Here is a 22,679-nt window from a genome sequence, read left to right on the forward strand (position 1 = left end):
ATATACATACATATTATGAAAAAAATCAGGTATCGATAGGTAGCAGGTTAGGTAAGGTACATTATGCAATAGATATTGTCTATGTAGCTTTCAGTATGTTCCCACATATCCTCTCGGTACAAAGAAACCGAGTTCTTGGAGAACACTTAGGATGCTCACCATCGCAAGACTTTAAGTATATAGTAGGCCAACTCGTCTAGACGAGTTAAACTCTAACATACTACCAACCAATGCGGCGTACAAGCTTGAGATGGCCTTAATGTTAGTAAACGTTGTTGTAGTAGCGATATATTGCTTGAGTTCCGGCCAAAGCAAAACGTCAGCTACATCCCTATAAGGAAAAATTATCAGTATGCTGCTTTCCTTTATTACTAAAAGGGAGTCGTTACAATCAAAATAAAAGACAATATTATCCAGAAAGTTAAATATATTTAATCAATTCAAACACTAACAAGTTTTAAATGAGAAAAAATTAAAGTTCATATGCATAAAAGTTTATTTGATTAGTCATTTACACACTAATTGTTCGTCGTCTTCGTACTGAAGCAAATCGTTATGGAGCGTCGTCTGTAAAACACATAGTACGCTCCAACACGAAAATCCCGAAAATCCGTCGAAAACCAGTTCAACTTCCGAAAACCTGAACTTAACCTCAGGTCACGTTATCTCAAACTGAATATATTAAAACTCAGTTCAAGTTGACCGTTAGTCAAAATCCAAGTATTTATATCTTGCTAAGATGCCATCATACACAAATAGCTATTAACATTGATAAAAAATAACCTAAAAACCAAACTTAGACCTATCACAGTTTTAGGAAATGCCACTTAGGGGGCGTCCATAAATAACGTAAGGTGTTTAAGGGGGGGAGAGGAGGTCGAGTCAAATCTCATTTAATCTTACGTTGGAGTGAGGGTCTCGGCAAATATCACGCAATTTTTTTTTTATTGAAAAAAAAATTAGGAAAACGGTTGAGCCTAAAGGCCATCAAAGGCAACTTCCCGCTAACCCCATACCTAAACGCTCAATATTTCACTTATTTTGTCACTTAGTCTTTAGATAGAAGTTTTGAAACCTCATAACGGATTTTTAAGTTTAAATCGATCGAACGAAGAATTTCGAAGTAATTCCAAAAAAACTCTTTTTTCGAAATTTTTCGTTTTCGATAACTCTCGAACGAATCAACCGATTTTGTCGGGACTGGTGGCAATCAACGTGGTTTTTCAAACTTAAAATCAGATTTTGGATTCAATCGGCAAAAGCCGTTTAGAAATTATTCAAAAAAAACTGTGAGATTTTTCAAAGTTCAGCGAACCGTATCGATTTAAATTTTCACGAAATTTAATGGCAATGATATTTTTTGGATATATTTTGTTTTTTTTACCTATTTCGATCCAAAATTAATAAAAAAACGCCTCACGTAATGTATGGACGCCCCCTCACTAGTACACTATTTCCCGAAGTCATAAAAACTAAACTAGCCTATTTGAACCCCTTACAACTTACATTACTCAGCTCTTTCGTCTCTTTCCACCAAATTGTGTTTAAGCTCTGATGAAAAGAGACAGGTGACTAGTTAAAACGTTAGACTAATGTATTGTTAATAACGATAATTAGGCCTTAAAATAGGTAATTGATTTTATCTACAGTAAAAGTAACAAGGTTTCGCCAAAATTTAAACTCACTGATTTAGAAATAAAAGTTTACCCTCATATATCTTTAACATTCATTTTGTAATGAATAAATACTGTCTCTTTTTATCATAGAATAACCATAATTTAAGTGAGTCAATGCATTATTTTTATTAACAAGAGCATAGTTTGACAGATCTCGAAGTTAATATTATTTATAGAATCCCCAGCACGAATTCGTATTGCGTCTCTTTCTATCACATTATATTTACGCTGTGATCAACAGAGACAAATGAGTTAAAACGGGTAAATTGATTTATTTTTTATGAATAGTATAAAAATAATGGATATAACGACCAAACATAGATTAACTACTACACAACAGCTATACTGACTGTTGCCAAATGTAAAAGAAAATGATAGCAATCAAACTATTAGGTATTTATATAGTTAAATGAAATTAACAATAAATTGACATTTCTAGTATTTAATCTGAGTCTGAATCACACTTCTTACACATTTTCTCCTTTAACTTATCATACTCATTCCTATCTATTAAATCTTGTTTGAGCTTCTCCATATCACTTAAAAGACTGCTCACTTGAACATTCTCATACTTATCTGCATTTTCATCACTGTCCAGACCGCAACCTTCACCAGCTTTCTCATTCTCATCATCAGATTTTTCATCATCAAATTTCTCATCGTCAGATTTATCATCATCAGATTTCGGTGCTTCCGTATCCGAAGCCGGTTCATCGGAAGAACTGTCTTCCAATTTGTTGTCAGTTCTATATGCTTTTGGTACGTCTTCCTCTGCTTTAATGAATAGTTCGGGTTTTTGGCGCTTCTTTTTAAGCTGCATGCTTTTAGCAATTACGCGCTTTTGGTGGTCCAATTGTGGGAATAATTCTGGAATTTTTTGAAAATCACCTAAAGAAACCATATTTTTCGTGGGTTTATACTTTATACGATACCTTGTTGGGAAATCAAGTTTTGATAACCCAAGTATTTTAAGTACTATATCCGGGAATCCGGTTAAAACCCGGATTAAGCCTGTCCTTTGATAGCATAAAATAAAGACTAAACGTATTTTAATTAAAATTAATATTATTTATAGACTAACTTGTATAGTAAGGTTCAAAATTAATATAAACATTTAAAAAAAAATAAGAGTTTTGTCATATTCAAAATTTTATAACTCAAATATAATAATACGTTAATCATTATTTTCTAAACCCGTAATAAAAATTTTTTTTTAAAAGTTCATCGTATAAAAAAATTAAAATTTAATTATATCATCTCACTGTGACGTCAATACTTACGTAGTAGCAAAAAATTAGACAATTCATAAAATAAAATTTTCTACACAAGCGAATATATCAAACAAGGATGAGAGAGAGACAAATATACATACCCTGTTACGTAGAGTGCGACACAATACGCGCAAGTAGGACGACGACATTTAGAAAGAGACAGATACATACCGTGAGCACAGCTTAATGCCTCTTTAGCCGCGTTCATTTCGGCCTCTTGTATGGAGTGACCACGTCCCGCCGCCAGTCTTCGTTCGCGGAAGTACACGCCCACTGTGTATACGCGTGTGTTTGTTGGGCCGAGGCATTCGATCACTCTAAAACGTTTAATATTCAAATTAAACTTAGTATTTTACTATCACATGTTCAAATAAAATTATGCTTTGGTTCATAAGTCCATAAACCGCTAAACGTCGGAACATTTCGTTATGATCGTAGAACAATGTCGGATCTGAAAAAACTACAATCCACTTTTTTTCATATTCGGATACTTCATTGACTAAATATTACGGCTATATTAAAAAAAATTCCATGTGTTTAAAATTTCAAATTAATCAGTCGGTAAAGTGACGGATTTGATAGAAGCATGTGATTTTTCTAGAAAACTGTGTAATTTAAGTTTTAGGGTTGCCTGGAAGAAATCGCTTGTTAGCGATAAGGCCGCCCGTTGCCTAATAACTCGTGTAACCTACTTACGTTTTGGTTTTTCTATATAATTATGTGTATTATGGCAATTTAGTATAAATAAATAATTTAATGTTATAATTTTTATTTTGTTTCAAAGCAAACCCTTTTGTTTGCTTGTATGCCAATTTCCATAACAACACTTGAAATTAAAATAGTTATGACAAAAAGTAACATGATGAAATTATTTTGAAATGGTTGCCCTATAAAGTTTACTATTTGGCAGATCCGTCACTATTCTACGACTATGACAATTTATATAGCATTATAATTATTATTTTATAGGTTGTAAATCTGTGTTTATTAAGATCTTTTAAACATGTAACGGGGAATACATGCTTACTCCTGATGCAGTGAGAGCGGCTAGATATTCAGAAGTAATTTAATGGACGGAAACAAAAGATTTAAAAAATATTACCTAACAATATTTAATTAAAACCAAAATATTATTATACTAGCCGTTTCGCGCCCGCTTTGCTGGACGAATTAAAATAAATTTTATGTTTCATTATTTTATTTTTTTTTCATATTTTTATTATTCTTCTTTTTAACTTCCCGCTAAGAAAATTTAAATATTTCGAAAATCGAGTTTTTAACAGATGTTGACGTTTAGAGGTTCTAGGAAGCCTCCCCGAATGTTTCCGCGGTGAAGTCCGTATGGATAAATTTTCATAAAAGTAAAACAGCAATAAAAAAATGAAGGAACGTTGGAATTTAATAAATAAATATTTCGCATCGAATGGTGGTAGTTTCATGTCGATACGATCAGTGGTTTAGGCGTGATTGGGCCTCAAACGAAGACCATTTTCATTATATATATAGATAAACAAAAATCAAGCAATTTATATTAAAAGCAATAAACTATTATTATCCCTGGCAATCCCGAACTTTTGGTAGTGAATAGAACCCAGATCCTCGGGTTAAATGCGTAAATAAAAATAAATACTTGTAGAATGGTATATCCGGTTCCCCTCCCTTCATAGATCGCAGAGTGAGACAGCACTGTTGCAATTTCGACTTGGGGTCGTTCCAGCCTTGGTTCATTATGAACTCCTGAAGACGAGGGAATAGACACGCATCGCAGAACACCTGGCAATACTCCAAATTCTGGAATGTTTAGGGTGGTGGATAAAAAATTATGATTTAATATTAAATTTTCACTTAGGAGCGTATTGTCTCTTACGAAACAATTTTTGAAGTGAAACTTCTTTAGAATCGTTGTGATTTCAAACCGGATGCAACGGAAAAAGCGACAGAAAAAAGAGACAGACACATAAATAATTAGGATTTGGCGTGGGAGAGAGTGAGAAAGCGACAGTAAAAAGAGACAGACATATAAATTAATAGGATTTGGCGTGGGAGAGAGTGAGAAAGCGACAGTAAAAAGAGACAGACATATAAATTAGTAGGATTTGGCGTGGGAGAGAGTGAGAAAGCGACAGTAAAAAGAGACAGACACATAAATTAATAGGATTTGGCGTGGGAGAGAGTGAGATAGGAGGCATTATACAGTGTATAAACTTTAAATTAGTGTGTATTTGAACATTTTCTGAAATAAAAAAACAGATTTGATGAAAATTAAATAAGTAAGTCAAGTAAGTAGTTTAATTATAAAATTAGATTACCTATTTATCAATTTTATTTACAAATCATTAGTTATATAAACTTTTTGAAGTGAAAACTTCGTACTACACTTAATTAAAAGTTTATACACTGTATAATGCTTCCTATCTCATTTTCTCCCACGTTGGATCTTGTGAATTTATTTAAAACTTTTATTATTTTAGTTTTTACCAAATTAAAGATTGAAGTTATAAATAAAAATTTAACATTAAAATATATATTTTTTTAAAGAAAAGATCCTACATTTAGATAGAGAAAAAGTCTAATTTACATATTTTAATTATAAAAACTTTGTTTTTAAAGGTTTCACTTCTACCACGTGTGAATTGGACACATGATTTTTTTTTTGTATCCTGTCACTGTGGAACAAACTGTCATTCAAGAAAAGAGTATACTAATTCTCTAAGGGTCGGCAACGCACCCACGAACCTTCCAAGAGTGTGTTTATTTGCTCACAGATCACAAATACGGCAAAAAAGTTATAGTATGTTAAATATTTGAATACTCTATATATACATATATATTATATATACTCTATATGTATATACATAACACTGCGAGTAGGGCGAGAAATAGTAGTAACATTTAAACAATTGTTTGCATATACACATTGCTTTACATTCGCATTTTGCTCTAAAAAAATAGACCATAAAAAATCTACATTAGTAGGCATTGAGATTCCTTTAGTATCAAATTATTGCGTGTACATTAGAGTAAAATGAATAAACGTCAACCGGATATCCGAGTACCTTATCAATATAAAGTGCCCCAAGAAACGCCTCTAATAAGTCAGCTTTATGCTTCTTAGCCGTCGGTTTGGCTTTGGGATTGTTGTAAATCGCGTATTCCGACATATTTAAGTCATCACAAACCATCGCTTGGGTACGGTTGTTGACTAGTGATGATCGGAGTAGCTGAAAAATGTGAAATGTTATGCAGTTAAAAGAAATACATTGCCCATACTTCATTCACGGGCTACTACAAAGATCGGCAGGCTTTTATCGAAAGATTAAAGTGTCACTAAGCACGATAAGCACAAAAAAAAATTATGTCTCTGCCTCACCTGGTATGCCTTCATGATGTAGTTGAACATGCTAACAATTATAAGAAAATAATCACAATATTGCCTAAATCTGATGAACATGGAAGTTATAACGTTCCCAGTGCAAAGAATGTTACTTTAAAAAGAACATACGAAAATATCTGTTTTTTTGCAACACTCAGAGCGCGGCCACAAGATGCGGTAATGGTGCGGTGCGGCGCCGGAGCGGTGCCGCAACGTCATCCTAGAGTCTGGCTAATGAAAGTAGATACTGGATTTTTTTGCAATTTTTATATGACACCACTAAAGTTAGTACGGTCAAAATGTCTTGATATTTTTTTATTTTAAATAAGTACATATTAGTTTTAGTTACTTTAGATAATGTTATTGTTCTTTTATAGATAGTCTTGAGATTATTAGCCAACGGTTATGAATTTAAGAAAAACAAAAATGAACGTTCATTATTAATTGAACGCATAACTTTTTGCGTACCATTGCATCGAAACGAGCAGAAGGCAAGCCAATAATCTACTTAGATGAAACTTATGTCCACAAGACCTATAAGCCTAAAAATTGCAAGCATCCACTAGTAAAATAAAAATGAATGTCAAAGTATCAAAGTGAGTTGTTCTAACTTTCCTTTTTACTTTAGGGCTGCCATGCTGATATTTTTTAAATTTGCCGCGCTTTTTCAGTATCAACTTTCATTAGCCAGACTCTACATACAAATTAGGCAACGCACCGCAAGCTCCCCGGAGTTGTGACCTGCGAGGTGGGGAGAGGTAAATATATTGCCACACCGCAACGTTAGCTATAGCCCCCTATAGCTCGAAGTAATTGCGGTGCGGCGCCGTACCGCACCGTTACCGCATCGTGTGGCCGCGCTCTTATACACACACAAGCGATTGACAAATAACGAATAATACTCACAGACAAGTGTCCCTCGTGATGATCAGGGAAATGGCGATAGAGCTTATCAGACACGACCAATTGGAGTACAGTGTCTCCGAGGAACTCTAAACGCTGATTGGAGCCCAGCGTAAGATTCGTGAATCCCACAGAACGGTCTGTGAAGGATCGGGCTAGGAGACGGATGTGCTTGAACTTCACACCTACGTACAATTCAATCGATCATTTTAATATAACCTGTTATATCTGCAAGTCTTATGACACACTTATTTGAATTCAAAAATTTGTGGAGGAAAGAAGGTTGTTGCTTTCTGACGATCTGTAGGCCCGAAGGCCTAGTACTATTATAGAAAAAACTAATTATAACTTTGTTAGCGCTATTCAGTACCTATATGACGTCATCGTAGTGATTTGTAGCCGAAGATTTTTGTTGGAGCTTATCGAGAAAATATATAAAAAAGGGTGCGTGTACTTATGTACGCGCGTAAGAAGTTTTACTTCTTTGGCATTATTAAAAATAGTTTTTGATTACATGCAAATAATTAATTACAATTAAATAATCAAAGACTGGAAAATAAGTCATTATAGTCAATAAAGTTCAGTTTACATTTGAATAATTAAATGAATAAATATTTATTATTATTCTCTTACATTAACTGTAACATAGATTCTATTATAATTCGAATGTTGTTTTTAAATTATGTCCAATGCCAATTTTTTTGCAATTTTTCATAACGCGCCTAGAGAAGTAAAACTTCAAAAATCTAAATTTAATAATAATTCTCAGCAAGAAAAAGGTAATTCCTTTTAAGCCAAGTAATTTTAGCTTCATTGCATTATAGCAAGTAACCGGTTAAAATTCATAATATCAGAATAAGAATATATTTAATTTACCTATAGATTCCTCAAAAACAGTTAACTTCTGTAGAAATTCAAAGTCCTTGATGTATTGTCGATCTCCTAATGGCTCTTGTTCTTGCAACGAGTGCGCCCGCTCCTTCATCCAAATTTCATATAAATTGGGTTCGTTGTGCCACAGAGCTTGAGCAAATACACGGTCTGTTACCTAAATATATAGATTTATATATCTCTGTACTCACACAAGCGATTAGAAAAGTTATTCTTTAGAGTCTGGCTAATGAAAGATAATTGAATTATTTGAAAACTTTCGGATGGCAACACAGAATGTCATTGAATTTCTTAGGTTAGTATGATTTATTGTCTTGATACTTCATGCAATTACTTATTTTTATTGACGTGATAACGTAAACTTTGTTTTATTGATTTTTTTGGATTTTGATTTTGATTATTCCGAATAAAGTTGTGTTTTATAATAAATATAGTTTTATTATATATCCATTATCCATGCAATGCTAGTCATTTTAAGTATCAATAGTAAAAGATTAAATGCGTATAGTATTTAATTTCATAGAAATACAGTTACTATCAATGTAAAAAATAATAAAATAAAATCAAGTATCAAGTAAGTTTGATCCACAAAATATATCAAACTTTTAGGGATACCATACTAATTTTTTTTGAATTTGCCGCGCTTTTTCGTTATCTTTTTTCATTAGCCAGACTCTAACAAAGTATACGTTTACCAACATTTATCACTTTGAATTAGTCTTGAAACAAATGCAAACAATATTATGCAAGTCGGATATAATGAATTGCTAAAATATATATCGCTCCCTTATAATGAATACAAGGGCAATTCTTAAAGTTTTGGTAAAGTGAGATTTTACATGGCACAAAAGGAAATTTAAAAAAGCACTGAGAGAGAAAGTAAAAGGACAGGGAAAGTAAAAGGAAAAGGAATAACTAGGTAAACATATTTGTGCCTCTCTTACTCGGCACACCCCTGCCACGCTTCCCTCGAACCTACTACTACATTACTACAAGTTACTAATTAGTTAAGTGTCCATATTTAAATAACTTAGACTGGTCAAACGTTGCGAGATTAGTTTTTTTTTATAGAACACGGGGCAAACGGGCAGGAGGCTCACCGCCGCCCATGGACACTCTCAACGCCAGAGGGCTCGCGAGTGCGTTGCGGGCCTTTTAAGAATTGGTACGCTCTTTTCTTGAACGACTCTAAGTCGAGTGATTGTACATTCATTATTCATTATTGTAAATTCCATAATGTTTTTTATATTTTTTGTACTATATGGGCCCAACTTAAATAATTTTCTTTCATCAATCGAATTTATTGAAATTAATTTTTATATCTTCGTAAAGTAAATAATTAAAGAATGGATTTGTAAAGTTTCATAATCATGGCTTAAATAAAAACCATTTTATTCACCAAGCACAATTTAAAATATTTAAATGCGATATCCCAAATTTCTTCTTGATCAAAATATGCCCTTGTATTATTAGGGATGCGATGTGCAGAATTATCTTCTTTGTTTTAAAAATACGAATACCTCTAAGCCAGCATCGAGAAACAATCCGCCCATGAGCGCCTCAAAGCAATTGGCCATCGCGTGACGCATCACCACTTCACGACATAAGTCGGATCCGTGGGCGTATAACATGTATTGCTCTAGGCCCATGTTCTGAAACATCATAATGTCTTAAATAAATTTTAATGTCTATTTATACCAGAAATCACATATGTATAAGAATAAAGAAATTAAAAAAAAAGTATTATGTGACAGATGTAATATTTGAATAAACTTAAAAAATATAAAATGCGTTAGAATTTCTACAGTGATCATTAAAAAAAAAAAAATAGTATTCTTGTCCATACCTGAAGATTGTCAATCTTTTTCATTAGTTAAAATACAAAAGTTTTAGTAGATTTGAAAAGTCGTGAACTTAAAAACAACACATCAGCAGTGGTGTTGATGGATGTGTTGTTTCTACGTTCCACCATTTATGTGTCTGGCTCGAAGGACCAAAAATGTACCTCAAATGGCTATAGTAGTTTGTTCACGTGTTCTTTCACTCACAATGCCATCAAAATTTTGCCATTAAATAAAAACAATTGTTACAATTACATAAGTTATTGCCAAAACATTTTACCTTAGCCAAAAGCGCTAAATGTTGATTTTGTACGATGGCAGCTCTATAAGTAGCCAGTCCTCCCTCAGATAATCCCGGGAACATTTTAAATAAATGAATAGAAGATATGAATTCTACAACTGCATCTCCTAAGAATTCCAGACGTTCATTATGTTTAATCTCCGATTCTGTCTCATTGCTTTTACCGAAACGGGACATTATGTTAATAAGGGTCACGATACCTAAAAAAAATTTGTTATCTTAATATATATAAATTACGTGTCACGTTGTTTGTCCGCTATGGACTCCTAAACTACCGAACCGATATCAATCAAATTTGTACACCGTGTGTAGTTTGATCTAACTTAAAAGATAGGATAGCTTACATCTCAATTAATACCCGCAATATTATTTTATTGCAAAATATTTGTTTAGTATTTGATAGTCACAATTCTAACAGATGGCGCTGTGTTGAAAGTACCAACGTTTCAAATAAGCTACAATTTAATGGCAAAACCACCAATAAGGCATGGTGGTCCCCATGACTGGTGTTCTCCTACCGTTTCCCTTGAATAGGTTACTACTATGTAATATAACTAAAACCTTAGCCACAGCAACGCTTGGCCGGTCTCTAGTAAAATATATAAAGCGAAGGTAGGATGTTGTTGATAATGTATAATAAAATTCAGGGTAAACTATCATTTAAACTAAACTTTTTAACGGATATAATAAATGCATTCAAGGTTCTTAAAAATCAAATGTGTTAAATTATATCATATCCGGTTTGATATAATTTAGATTAATTTAATTAGAAAAATATTTTATAATAAAACAGCTCTAAGCGCCCTCTAGCGATGATACTTTTTTTTTAAAGGAGATATAATCCGGTATAATCACTCCATGTTATTCGATCATTCTCATCCTTCTTCTAGTATCCCGTTACCTACATCTGTTCCTGTTCTGCTTTCATCTTTAAATCATAATACATATATATAAAAAGTTATGTTTATTTCTTACTGTAAATAATATAAAATTATAAATACATATGTATATGTTAACGTAAAATTGTAAACACCGTTACATTGTAATCTATCTCGCGAGATTATAAACTGTCGAAAGATTGTGAACCTCAGCGTACTGCTTACAATTTAACGTATTATTATTCGGTAGATTGTACTACACTAACTTAGTTATCATTCAAACTTATTTGGTCAATTACAGATTAATTTTACTTCCCAACAATTTCATATAACTACCGAATAATAATACGTTAATTTGTAAGCATTTCGTTGAGGTTCACAATCTTTCGACAGTTTACAATCTCGCGAGATAGATTACAATCTAACGGTTTTTACAATTTTACGGTGACATATACAAATCGTATTCTATATAATATATATTTTATTAATTACTGTTCCTTTCCATAATGTAGTATTTTGTATTAGAGATAGTTTTATATCCTGCTGATCCTATCCTTTATCGATGTAATTTTCATTCGATGTAAAAAAAAATTTTCTTTACTATTCCGTTTTCCTTACCTTTGTCTGTGGCAATACGCTCTGCGTGAGGCTATTTATAAAAAAAAAAAAAAAGGAGATATAAAGTTTGAAAGACCTGCAGCGCATGAATCTCCATGTGCCTACGGTAGTTGCTTTTGCTTTTAACGGCCGTCCCACAGGGGTGTTTGCCCCCATACATAAAAAACTGTTTATAAAAATGGATTTCAGTAATATACCTTTCTTCCTAGTATAATGTATCCTCCGATCTCCATATTCCGGTTGCCGTATGCCACAATTAGTTAGGGTGTTCCTAGCATGATCTGGATTAGTCCCAAAGTTCTCCCTATACGATGGGTGAGTTAACGCCGTTTGGAGCAACGCGCGTTGATTGAACTTGTACCCTATTATTTCTTCTAGGCTGTCCAACGATTTGTGGAATCGTAAATGGCGGACGAGTACCGGTATCAACATGGCGTGCTGAAATGTACATATATAATGTATTTCCTCTTTCTACATCTTTAGTATATAATATATAATTTATGTTTACGAATGGAATACGAAATTAATAACAATTACGTCGGTTAAACATCTAAGTCAAAAACGAAAATTAAACTAAAATCTAGTTAAACACTTACTGGCAAACATAGCATAGGTACAAGAAGTAATAAAATTAATTAATCTAAAGAATAAAAAAAAAATTAAACAAACACTAAACGAAAATCGCTCTCAAAGTCTGAGGTGAGCAACTATGGATAAAATCTTATTTTTATTTCCTTATTTCCTGTACAGTAACTTGATTCTTAATACAATAGCCAATTTATAAATACATATAAAAATTAAACTAAAAAAATAATATAAAATAAAAAAAAACAAAAACCCTAAACCTTAAATTATAAATTATGAATAATGCAATCTTTGTGAATTTAGCTAGTGGCATATGTAACTACATACAGAAACGACGGATTCACTTTTGATTAGATTCAAGTTTGATTGTCGTTCTAGAATACGGGCCTTAGTGTTAGATTCAAAGTCAAGACAGTACGACTCGTCAAAAACATATGGGATTTTGACTATAGACATAGTTCGCACTAAAGCTGTTCTTAATCTTGAAAGGCAACTTCTGAGTCTCGCAGAACGTTTATTTAAAATATATAATAATAGTACACACCTGTACAACATCACACATGAGCCCAGTAGTGTGGAATCCCTCCGAGGAAATAGCCACAGTGACGTCACGCTTCATTTTACTTTGCGTCCTCATTTCTTGTAATTTCGCTTCTTTTGCTGCGAGCTTTTGCCTTTCAGTGAAAGATGGCTTAGCCATATTCGCTATTAAGTGGCGATATTTTACGTAGTAACGCCATGCTTTTTGGTACCTTAAATGTAGAATAATTATTGATGATATTTTGACACAGTTAGACCATTATTCGGAACATTATTGTAATTTATCTCAAAAAATGTCATATTACAAATATATAAATCTACTACCACAGATAAAAAAACGGCCGTGCTTAAATAACACTTCCAAATGTATAAAGTGACCGCTACCGGAAATAAAGATACAAGAAATTAAAATCAATGGCGCTACAACCTTTTTAGGTCTGGGCCTCAGATTTCTTCATCTTTTTTTTTAATCCATCTGCAATCAGCCTCTTGGCTTTTATCAGATTTTATGAGATGATGGCAATTAGGGAACGCAAATCCAAAAAAAATTATTTCCCTCCGTAATTCGTAAACTATCAAACTGCGGCAAGTTTCGTCTTTTTCAGCCGATACTCAGTCCGTCTTTCTTAATTTCAAACAGACAAACAGATTTCTTAATCTGTTTCATAATAAATTGTCGATCTTAATAGGCAAGTAGGTGATCAGCCTTCTGTGCCTGAGACACGCCGTCGACATTTTTGGGACTAAGGCAAGCTGGTTTCCTCTCGAACGCAAATGTTAAATGCACATTAGTGCATAGCCGGGGATCGAACCTTAGGAATGAGAGTCACACAACACTGCTCAATTATTTGTTTAAATTTTTCAAAATTCTGTTCTAATAACGCAACATCAACAAGAAGACTCGCGTACAAACGCACCATTAAAATATGATGTATTAATATCTAAATAAATTTTTATATATAACACCACAATATTTAAGTTTTTTAATTGCGGCAGTTAAATTATGGCAGGGTCAATGTTCATAACTTGGTTTATCACATTAATCAATATTAACCAAGTTCTGTACATTGACCCTGCAAACAAATACATATCTTCGCATTAAAAATATTAATTACCAAAATTACACGATTTGTAGGCGATTAAGATACTTACTCAGGATTCCCAGCGTAACTCAATTGCGGGGGTCTTATCCCAAAATGTACGATTTCAGGGTAAAATTTCTTAACGTCGTCAGGGTCATTGACGTTCGAGGGTGGACTTCGATCTATTTGATCCACGCGGACCGAACAGGGTTTTCTACCCGGATAAGTCACTATCATTCCTACAAATGAAAGACTAAAATTGACCCTTAAAACTGATTAGATATCGTTATAGAATCGTAACGATACTTATGTATAGAAAACATCAGCAGTCTTTATTTAAATTCCTCCGAAACGGCTCAACCGATTTTTATGATTTTTGTGTATATTTAGTTGGGAAAGGCAGTCAGGCATAATAACGACATCATTCTTCGAATAGGAATTGTGTCATTTATTTGTTCGTATAGTGAGTTATGATGACGTTTTTTGGAAAAAGTTTTATAAGCATTTTCATTTATCGGAATTTAGTATTTATTAACTATTTAAAATTTACAGCCCGCCCCGGATTCACAAGAGCAACTGTGACCCGTAAAGCTTGAGAAATCATACACTGAACAAGGAAGTATTCGTAAGAATCATTTTCGTTTAACCCTTTTTTCTCCGGCATATTTTGCAAATCCGACTAACAAAGTCTATGAAACTCATAAGTAACGTGGCATTTTATTGGTAAAAGAATTTTCAAAATTCTCAGTAGATCCAGAGATTACCCTCTACAAAATCCCAAACATTAGCTATTTATATCAGTATTGACAATAAAATAATGGATATGATTTATCTGTATAACGCAACGCTCTCTATATCGAAACGATTTTATTTGACAAATACCTTTTATCTTATCGACGAACTTCTGCCAATGATAATGATCCATTCTGTGCACGTCTTCAAGCGATTCTGGTGGAATTAACAAATTGCTTTCCTCTATCAAATATCTCAGTACTTCACACATTGACAAAACCTGAAATCAAATGAAAATCGTAATTAGTCTGGAATCTTCTGATTTTCTAGTAGGAGTATTATGAATATAAAATACGAAGGTAATAAATGGGCGATCTTAGAGCGCGGCCACACGATGCGGTAACGGTGCGGTGCGGCGCCGCACCGCAATTACTTCGAGTTATAGGGTGCCATACGGGCGTAGCGGAGTGGCTCTGTGACACCACCCTTAACATTTAGGGGTTTGAAAAATAGATAGTAGCCGATTCTCAGACTTACTAAATGTTCATAAGAATCGGTCGAGCCGTTTCGGAAGAGTATGGGAACGAACATTTTGACACGAAAATTTTATAAAGTAGATTAACTAATGGACCCTACAGATATTGTCCTGTACACAAATCTTAAACAAAAAAAACCCTTTAATTGTAAATCTAAACCATTTTTCTAATTCACTTGAACACAAAAAATTCATTAAAATCGGTTTTCAAAGACGGTGGTAAGATTCGGTGAAGGTAATTTTATGATTTGATGATTGGCTATTTCATGACTATTGTTAAGCCCTGGTAACCATTTTTATAAAAAAAAACTGGTCTAAAAACATCGCAAACGCACAGCAAAACAGGCGGCAGTCATAACATTTTTTTTAATAACTGCTGTAAAATATATATTGTATACATACCTCACAACCACCCTCCGGCAAGTATCGTACAAATCTCGGCATAAAGTGAAATTGTGAACAACTCGTGTCAGTTCCTTTACCGAGATCCAAATCGACTAATTCCAATAATTCTTTGAACAAATACTCCTCTGTAAATATAGGCTTATTCAATATCTATGTATTTTTGGGTTACTAGTTAAAGATATTTTGTATCTTATTTTTTCTCAAATTAATTGTACTTATTCTTAACCAATTTACGTTATATATACATCAAATTGACTTTTAAACTAAAAATCAAAACTTGGACGTGATCAAGATGTTTTTACAAAAAAAATTGTTCTTCTTTGAAGTCAAAAATTAATCGTAGTCCTAAAAAGACACACAAATCAAACACTTGAAAATTTCAAGTGTTTGATATTACAAAGAAATACTTTAATGCATATAATGTCTAGTATAAAGAGATAACGCCTACTGCTGATAGAGGACAAATCTTAGTTTTTATTTTATTTTTTTATTATTAATTACTTAAGATGTCATATGGAACATGGTATAATGGTTGCAGCTCCTTACAAACATTGGGTAAAACAAAAAACTCGGTGATTAAAAAGAGTGGCGGAGAGTTTATTGCCAGTTCTTTTCGTCCGTTCCACACCATTGATTTGAGAACTGGCAGTAAATGTAAAATTAGAAGCATTTAGCATTTAATATGTATTTCTTTATTGACAATCATAAGTGTACATTGTGTTACCTAAATGAATTTTAATTTAACACTCTTATGGAAAAATCAAAGGCAACAATATCTCAGAAAAAAACAATTCACACAAATTTAAAAAACACCTTTCAACAAAGTAAAAAATGGAATAAAATTGTACATACCAAACAAATCCAACTCCTGAATAGTGAAATTCTTCGGGGCAGGCTCCTCGATGTATAAAATAGTGTATTCAATATTGAACCTTATTACTTTACAGGTAGGTAACTTCGCCAGTTTATAATGGGAAAACATAGAAAAGCCAGAAAATAGAAACTCGTGTTCGTCGTGACTTATGATCGTCGGTGATTTTATGAGGAAATTGGTTGGAGGCGACACTGTTATTCTGAAAAATTAAAAAAAAAATTGTTGTGTTTTTGGCGAAATACTAATACTAATTTAAAAAATTGTATTTTTAATAACTACAAATGTTTAAGGGAGCGTTCGAGTATTACGCGTTATTGTTAATATTATTTTCGACTTTCCAGTACTTTACACCACATAATGGTAACTTTTAGGTACAGTAATCATATACACATACATAGGGGGACAATAATCTCCAAAAATTGCGTGACGTAATACTTGAACGCTCTCTAATAGCAATATTGTAATCATGGATTGTGTATATTCTAACTGTCGCATAATTATGAATTTTTATTTAATTTCTGTGCCTGCCTTGAATATAGCTATTAAATTATTTAACTCTTCATTGCAATTCAATATCAGTAAAATGATAACACTTATAAAAAGGAATGCTAAGGCCTTATTCGCTGTTAAGCAATCTCTAATTCGCGCATGCTCAAATACTTTAAGGAACAATAAAATAGGGTAAACCAAGAAGTACAATACTACAAAAAACAAATACAGACAAAGAAAAGGGCACATGAATCACAACAATTTATGAATTATGTTAGGAATACAATTATGTAAAATTTATATAAATAATCCATATTGTATGCACACATAAATAAAACAAATAGTTAATAAAATATATGTAGGTACATACTTTCCATGTATGACAACATTTTGCCCAAGACCCTATGGCGCCATGAATGGGTTGTACTGTATATTTTGAAAAGAAATTAATTGATAATTTAAATGGGATTATTTCGAATGCTTACCGATAGTGATACAGCTTATCAATATTACTCTGCGTGGGCACGCATTTGGGGAATTGCTTTTCGGCAGCGTAAACTCCATGTCGTATACCGAAACGCCGTGCTCTCGCGCTACACCTACATAATGGGCCACCATTCATTTCGCCCGTATTATTGAACCTAAAAATCAATGTTTATTTTTACAAGGCAGAGAAAATAATTGTACACTGTCCATTAATCATAAGTATGCAAAACATACATAGAAAAATGATAAAAATCATTTTTAATAACATTAAAAACTTATAAAATATGATCAGTATGAAGAACTATGTGATTTTTGAAGTAAAATCAAACATATTTAATTTGATTAGAACCGAACAGTAATATAAATGACAGTACTCGCTTTAATACTCTACATTGAACAGAACTACTTCTAAATTTACATTTAAGGCCAGGTCCCTAATAAAGGGCAAAGTACAGACAAAAAACACTGGCAATACTCTATTGCATTTTCAAATCAACAAGTTTTTTGTTTTACAAAACGTTAATAAGAGGCTGCAACTATTACACAATGCTCGTTATCACATTTTTAACCAATTTATTAAAAATACTTTATGGCTTTAAAAGACTCACCATAATTCTGGATGAAGTCTTCTTGGATGACTTTGCTTCCTTTGTAGCTCTAACATCATTCTATCAGTATAACCTTGTAGATTCTCTTCATCTAGACAGTCCTCCTCTTCTGAAGATGATGATGAAGAGCTATCATCATCAGCTGTTAGAAACAATGTTTCGCATGAATATCTTTATATTGCTAGGAAATATTATCAGCAAAGGGTACATGACATTTTATACTTCAGATATTATATGATGTACATTTAAAAATATTTATATTTATAGTTAATTCACCTACATTTTACATAATTATGTATTTGAAACATTAGAAATTGAATACATTTTTCAGTTCAGAGACATTATAATACTTACAATGTTTACACCTCTTAGCCTTTTGCGGTTTCAGCGGAGGCAACTCATCCACTTCAGGTCGTGCTTTTTGGCCTCTATGTATTAGATATTTGAGGGAATTTTGACAAATTTTCTCTAGTTTACGAGTTTGTTCCACACCCTCACCACCATTTATTGGTTTATAATATAACTCAGCTGGTGAACTTCTATACCACATTTTTGAGTTCTGTAAAGTATTTAATGATGTTTAATTTCATACAGTTTAATCATTACTGATTACTATTACAAAATAATCAATTTCCATTTTAAGAGAAAGGAAACCAATAAAAATAGTAAGTTATTTATTATAACATACCTCTTCTTCATCAGAATTGTGCTCTTTAGACCACTTCTCCATTTTTTTTATAAAGTCCTCTGATGTTTTACAATAGTTTTTCCTAAAAGATACAAGTTTTAAGTAGACAAGATACTATTTGCATAATTAAAATAAAATTTACATATATATATATATATACCTATAGTCTTCCAAAATCTTCTCCCTGTCAGTCAATGGCCTATGACTAGATGATCGATGTGAGCAACTAGATTTTTCCCGGCTTCTATATGATGAATGTCTATGTCTATCCTCATATCTATCTCGTTCACTCCTGCTATATGACCTGTGGTCTCGTTCACAGCTGCGACGCTCACTTCTATATCTTCTATTGTCGTAGTCTCTCCCATCGTCTCGTGATCTAGAATATCTTTCCTCGCCACCTCTGGAACTCCTATAACTGGGACTGCGAGAACGACTGCGTATAGATCTACTTCTATATCGCCTTTCTCGTTCATGGCTTCTCTCTCTTCTTGGACTATATTGAGACCTTGAACTATACTCATACTTGTATTGTGGATTTTTAAATTCTAAAGTTCTGAGAGGTGATATTCGTGTGCTCATTTCTTCTGCTTTCCAATCTTGATAATATTGATTTTCAGCGGCTGTTGCTTGGTGATAGTAATAATCATTGCTATGGTAGCCAGGTGGATAAGGAGGTACATATGCCGGGGGTGGGAAGCTGGGTGGGGGGGGTGGCACATAAGGAGGAGGTAGTATATCAATAGGATAGGCAGGCGGAGGAGCAGGTCCTAAATTTGGAGGAGGATAGTTGAACATCGGTTGTGGTGGCGTTTCAGAAATAGGTGGCGGTTCTCCATATATAGACGTAAGTGGCGGTGGGGGTACAAATAGCTGCGGTGGTGGATGTGTATAGTCAACCGGCGGCAAAGACATTTGGAATAATATTCAATTTGTGTTGTTTGATGTCAAGAAAGTAGGTAATTAGTTTGTGTAAACCGAGGCAAATTAATTTATCGCCACAAAAGACATATATCCTTCTTTAAACTATATTTTTTTAAGAAAAACCTTTAATTATTATGAAAAAAAAACTTAATTCTTAAGAATAAGTACAGATGACTTAAAATTTGTTTTGGCGAACACTATACACTTTTTTTTTTTTTTTTTTTTTTAATAGCCTCACGCAGAGCGTATTGCCACAGACAAAGGTAAGGAAAACGGAATAGTAAAGAAAAATAATTTTACACCGAATGAACATTACATCGATAAAGGATAGGATCAGCAGGATATAAAACTATCTCTAATACAAAATACTACATTATGGAAAGGAACAGTAATTAATAAAATATATATCATACAAAATACGATTTGTATACATATGTATTTATAATTTTATATTATTTACAGTAAGAAATAAACATAACTTTTTATATATATTATTATTTAAAGATGAAAGCAGAACAGGAACAGATGTAGGTAACGGGATACTAGAAGAAGGATTAGAATGATCGAATAACATGGAGTGGTTATACCGGGGACAGGACAGAATGATATGGTTTAAATCACCAATATTCAGCCCACACTCACACATTTCACTATCAATAATATGAAATCTGAAAAGGTGGGCTGGGGTACACACATGGCCCAATCTCATACGAATGAGAGACGATGTTTCCTTTTTATTAAATTTCATTTTAAAAAACCATGGCTTTAGTGGTATTGTGGGCTGTATACATGAAAAATATTTACCCTTAATTAAACTGGTCTGAATCCAAAGGTCAGTCCAAGATTGTCGAAGAAAAGAAGCAGGAAGTGAGGCCAAATCATGATAATAATTTTTATACGAGTTAGAATCGCCATCCTTAACAGCTTCATTTGCTAGTTGGTCTGCTATGTCGTTACCAAAAATACCAGAATGTCCAGGTATCCAACCAAATGACACAGACAACCCCAATTGCTCACATTCATACAACAAACTCCTAATCTCAATAATGATAGGAAAAATTAATTTGTTTTTTAATGGATATTTTTGGAGAGCTTGAAGAGCACTAAGTGAATCTGTGAATATGATGGATTTCTTAAGTTTCTTACTCAAAACTAATTTTAAAGCTTTAAATATACCGTAACATTCCCCTGTGAAGATTGAGGACTCTGGAGGAAACTTTATTTTTATTGTAGTTTTACTTTGTAAGTGAAATACTCCTATGCCTACATTACCAGACGAACCGTGTTTAGAGGCATCTGTAAATATGTAATTGTACTCATGGCAGTGTTGTTCACAGAAATAATTAAAAGTAATCCTTGCGTGGGAATCGCCCTTGTTTATACCAATATTGAATCTAATGTCTGGAGAAATAATTAGAGATTCAAAGTTGGTTCCAAATAAAGGGTAAGTTGGTAAGGTATGAGTTGGAGCTTGAATATTGATAAATTTATTGAAGCTGACGATGAGACAAGGTGAAGATTTATTTGACCAGTACTTGGAAGATGTAAACAATTGAGATAGTTCTTGAAGCTTAGAACGGAGAGGATGGTTGGCATATTGAAGGGAGCGAAATATGAATTTATCAGATAAATATTGTCGTCTAAGATGTAATGGGGCTTCAACACATTCTACTTGTAAAGCATTAATTGGACTAGTTTTCATAGCTCCTGTGATTAATCTTAATGCCTTAGACTGTATATTATCTAATTTTTTTAAACGGGTTGCATTTCCAGGAGATAATAAAAAGGTACCATAGTCTAAAATACTTCGGATTAAAGCATTGTACATGAGTTTCATACAAAAGGGATGGGCACCCCACCATACACCGGATAAACATCTAAGAATGTTCAGGTTTCGCTCACACCTATTAAAAATGTAGTCACAATGATTTACACCAGAGAGCTTAGAATCTAAAAACACACCAAGGAACTTCACAGAGTTTTTAACAGGGATAATATTATTATCAAAATACACGTTGATTGGAGGAGGGAGACGCATTCTAGAAAAAAGCATGGCAACACTTTTAGTGGGGGATATTTCAAGGCCATTAGTATCAAGCCAAGTTTTTAATAAATTAAGAGAATGAGACAGTAATGAGCAAGCAATGGCCGGTGATTGATGAATGGAATAAATTAAAAGGTCATCAGCATACTGGAGAATACAAATCCGATTACCCAAAGAAGCTTTCAAATCATGGGTATAAATATTATATAAGATGGGACTTAAGACTGATCCTTGAGGAAGACCTCTCCATAAGGTTCTGGTTACAACAGTAGAGTCTTGTGAAATTAGAGTGATGTGTCTTTCGTATAAAGTATTTATGATAAAATTTGATAACATTACAGGTACATTCAAATACTGTAGCTTTTTATGAAGAACTGACAACACTACATTGTCATAAGCGGATTGTACATCTAAAAATGTGGCAACAACAGAATCGTTCCTTGAAAATGCTAAAAAAATGTCAGTTATAAAGATGGCAATACTGTCCATCGTACTCTTCCCTCGACGGAAACCAAATTGACTGTCACAAAGTAATTTATTGCTTTCTACAAACCATTCAAGACGAGTTTTCACTAAATGTTCACAGAGTTTTATCAAGACCGAGGATAATGCAATAGGACGATATGAATTTGCGATAGAGGGATTTTTATTAGATTTCAGAATTGGTATAATGATCTGGTTTTTCCAGCGTGGAGGGATAGAACCGGTTAACATAAGTGTATTTATCAATTTCAGGAAATATTCAAGAGTTTGGTCACCTAAATGAGAGATGAAGGAATATGGGATTCCATCGTCACCAGGAGCAGAGTCTATAACTGAAGATAGTATTCCTTTAATTTCATACATAGAAAATGGACTATTGAGACCAGAGGGGTTCAATGGCATCAGAGGCATAATTATTGTTTCAGGAACTGTAGTAGGAGCAAGTCTGTCGA

The 22,679-nt window shown here is 33.2% G+C and overlaps 1 protein-coding gene across 1 annotated transcript; it reads right to left on the reverse strand.

The window, feature by feature from the left end:
- Nucleotides 1-409: 409 nt before the first annotated feature.
- LOC125051563 (ribonuclease 3) lies at nucleotides 410-19,901 on the reverse strand. Its single transcript, XM_047651971.1, has 19 exons — nucleotides 18,937-19,901; nucleotides 18,777-18,858; nucleotides 18,443-18,647; nucleotides 18,089-18,230; nucleotides 17,480-17,635; nucleotides 16,484-16,704; nucleotides 15,629-15,756; nucleotides 14,842-14,971; nucleotides 14,030-14,198; nucleotides 12,882-13,089; nucleotides 11,950-12,190; nucleotides 10,236-10,456; nucleotides 9,635-9,766; nucleotides 8,100-8,271; nucleotides 7,227-7,408; nucleotides 6,004-6,168; nucleotides 4,578-4,738; nucleotides 3,119-3,264; nucleotides 410-2,543 (listed from the first exon to the last, which is right to left on the reverse strand). Exons 1-19 carry the CDS (start codon nucleotides 19,689-19,691, stop codon nucleotides 2,119-2,121), a joined length of 4,041 nt encoding a protein of 1,346 aa, XP_047507927.1. The 5' UTR covers nucleotides 19,692-19,901; the 3' UTR covers nucleotides 410-2,118.
- Between the last annotated feature and the right edge of the window lie 2,778 nt (nucleotides 19,902-22,679).

The sequence above is a fragment of the Pieris napi genome, chromosome 8, assembly GCF_905475465.1.
Source record: "Pieris napi chromosome 8, ilPieNapi1.2, whole genome shotgun sequence".
NCBI lineage: Eukaryota > Metazoa > Arthropoda > Insecta > Lepidoptera > Pieridae > Pieris > Pieris napi.

Excerpts from the sequence above, each read along its gene's own strand:
- LOC125051563 (XM_047651971.1), bottom strand. The coding sequence starts at position 19,691 with ATGTCTTTGCCGCCGGTTGACTATACACATCCACCACCGCAGCTATTT. Across the intron at positions 16,705-17,479 it reads GATAAGCTGTATCACTATCG|AATAACAGTGTCGCCTCCAA; the intron begins GTAAGCATTCGA and ends TTAATTTTTCAG. Across the intron at positions 13,090-14,029 it reads AGTTACGCTGGGAATCCTGA|GTACCAAAAAGCATGGCGTT; the intron begins GTAAGTATCTTA and ends TCTACATTTAAG.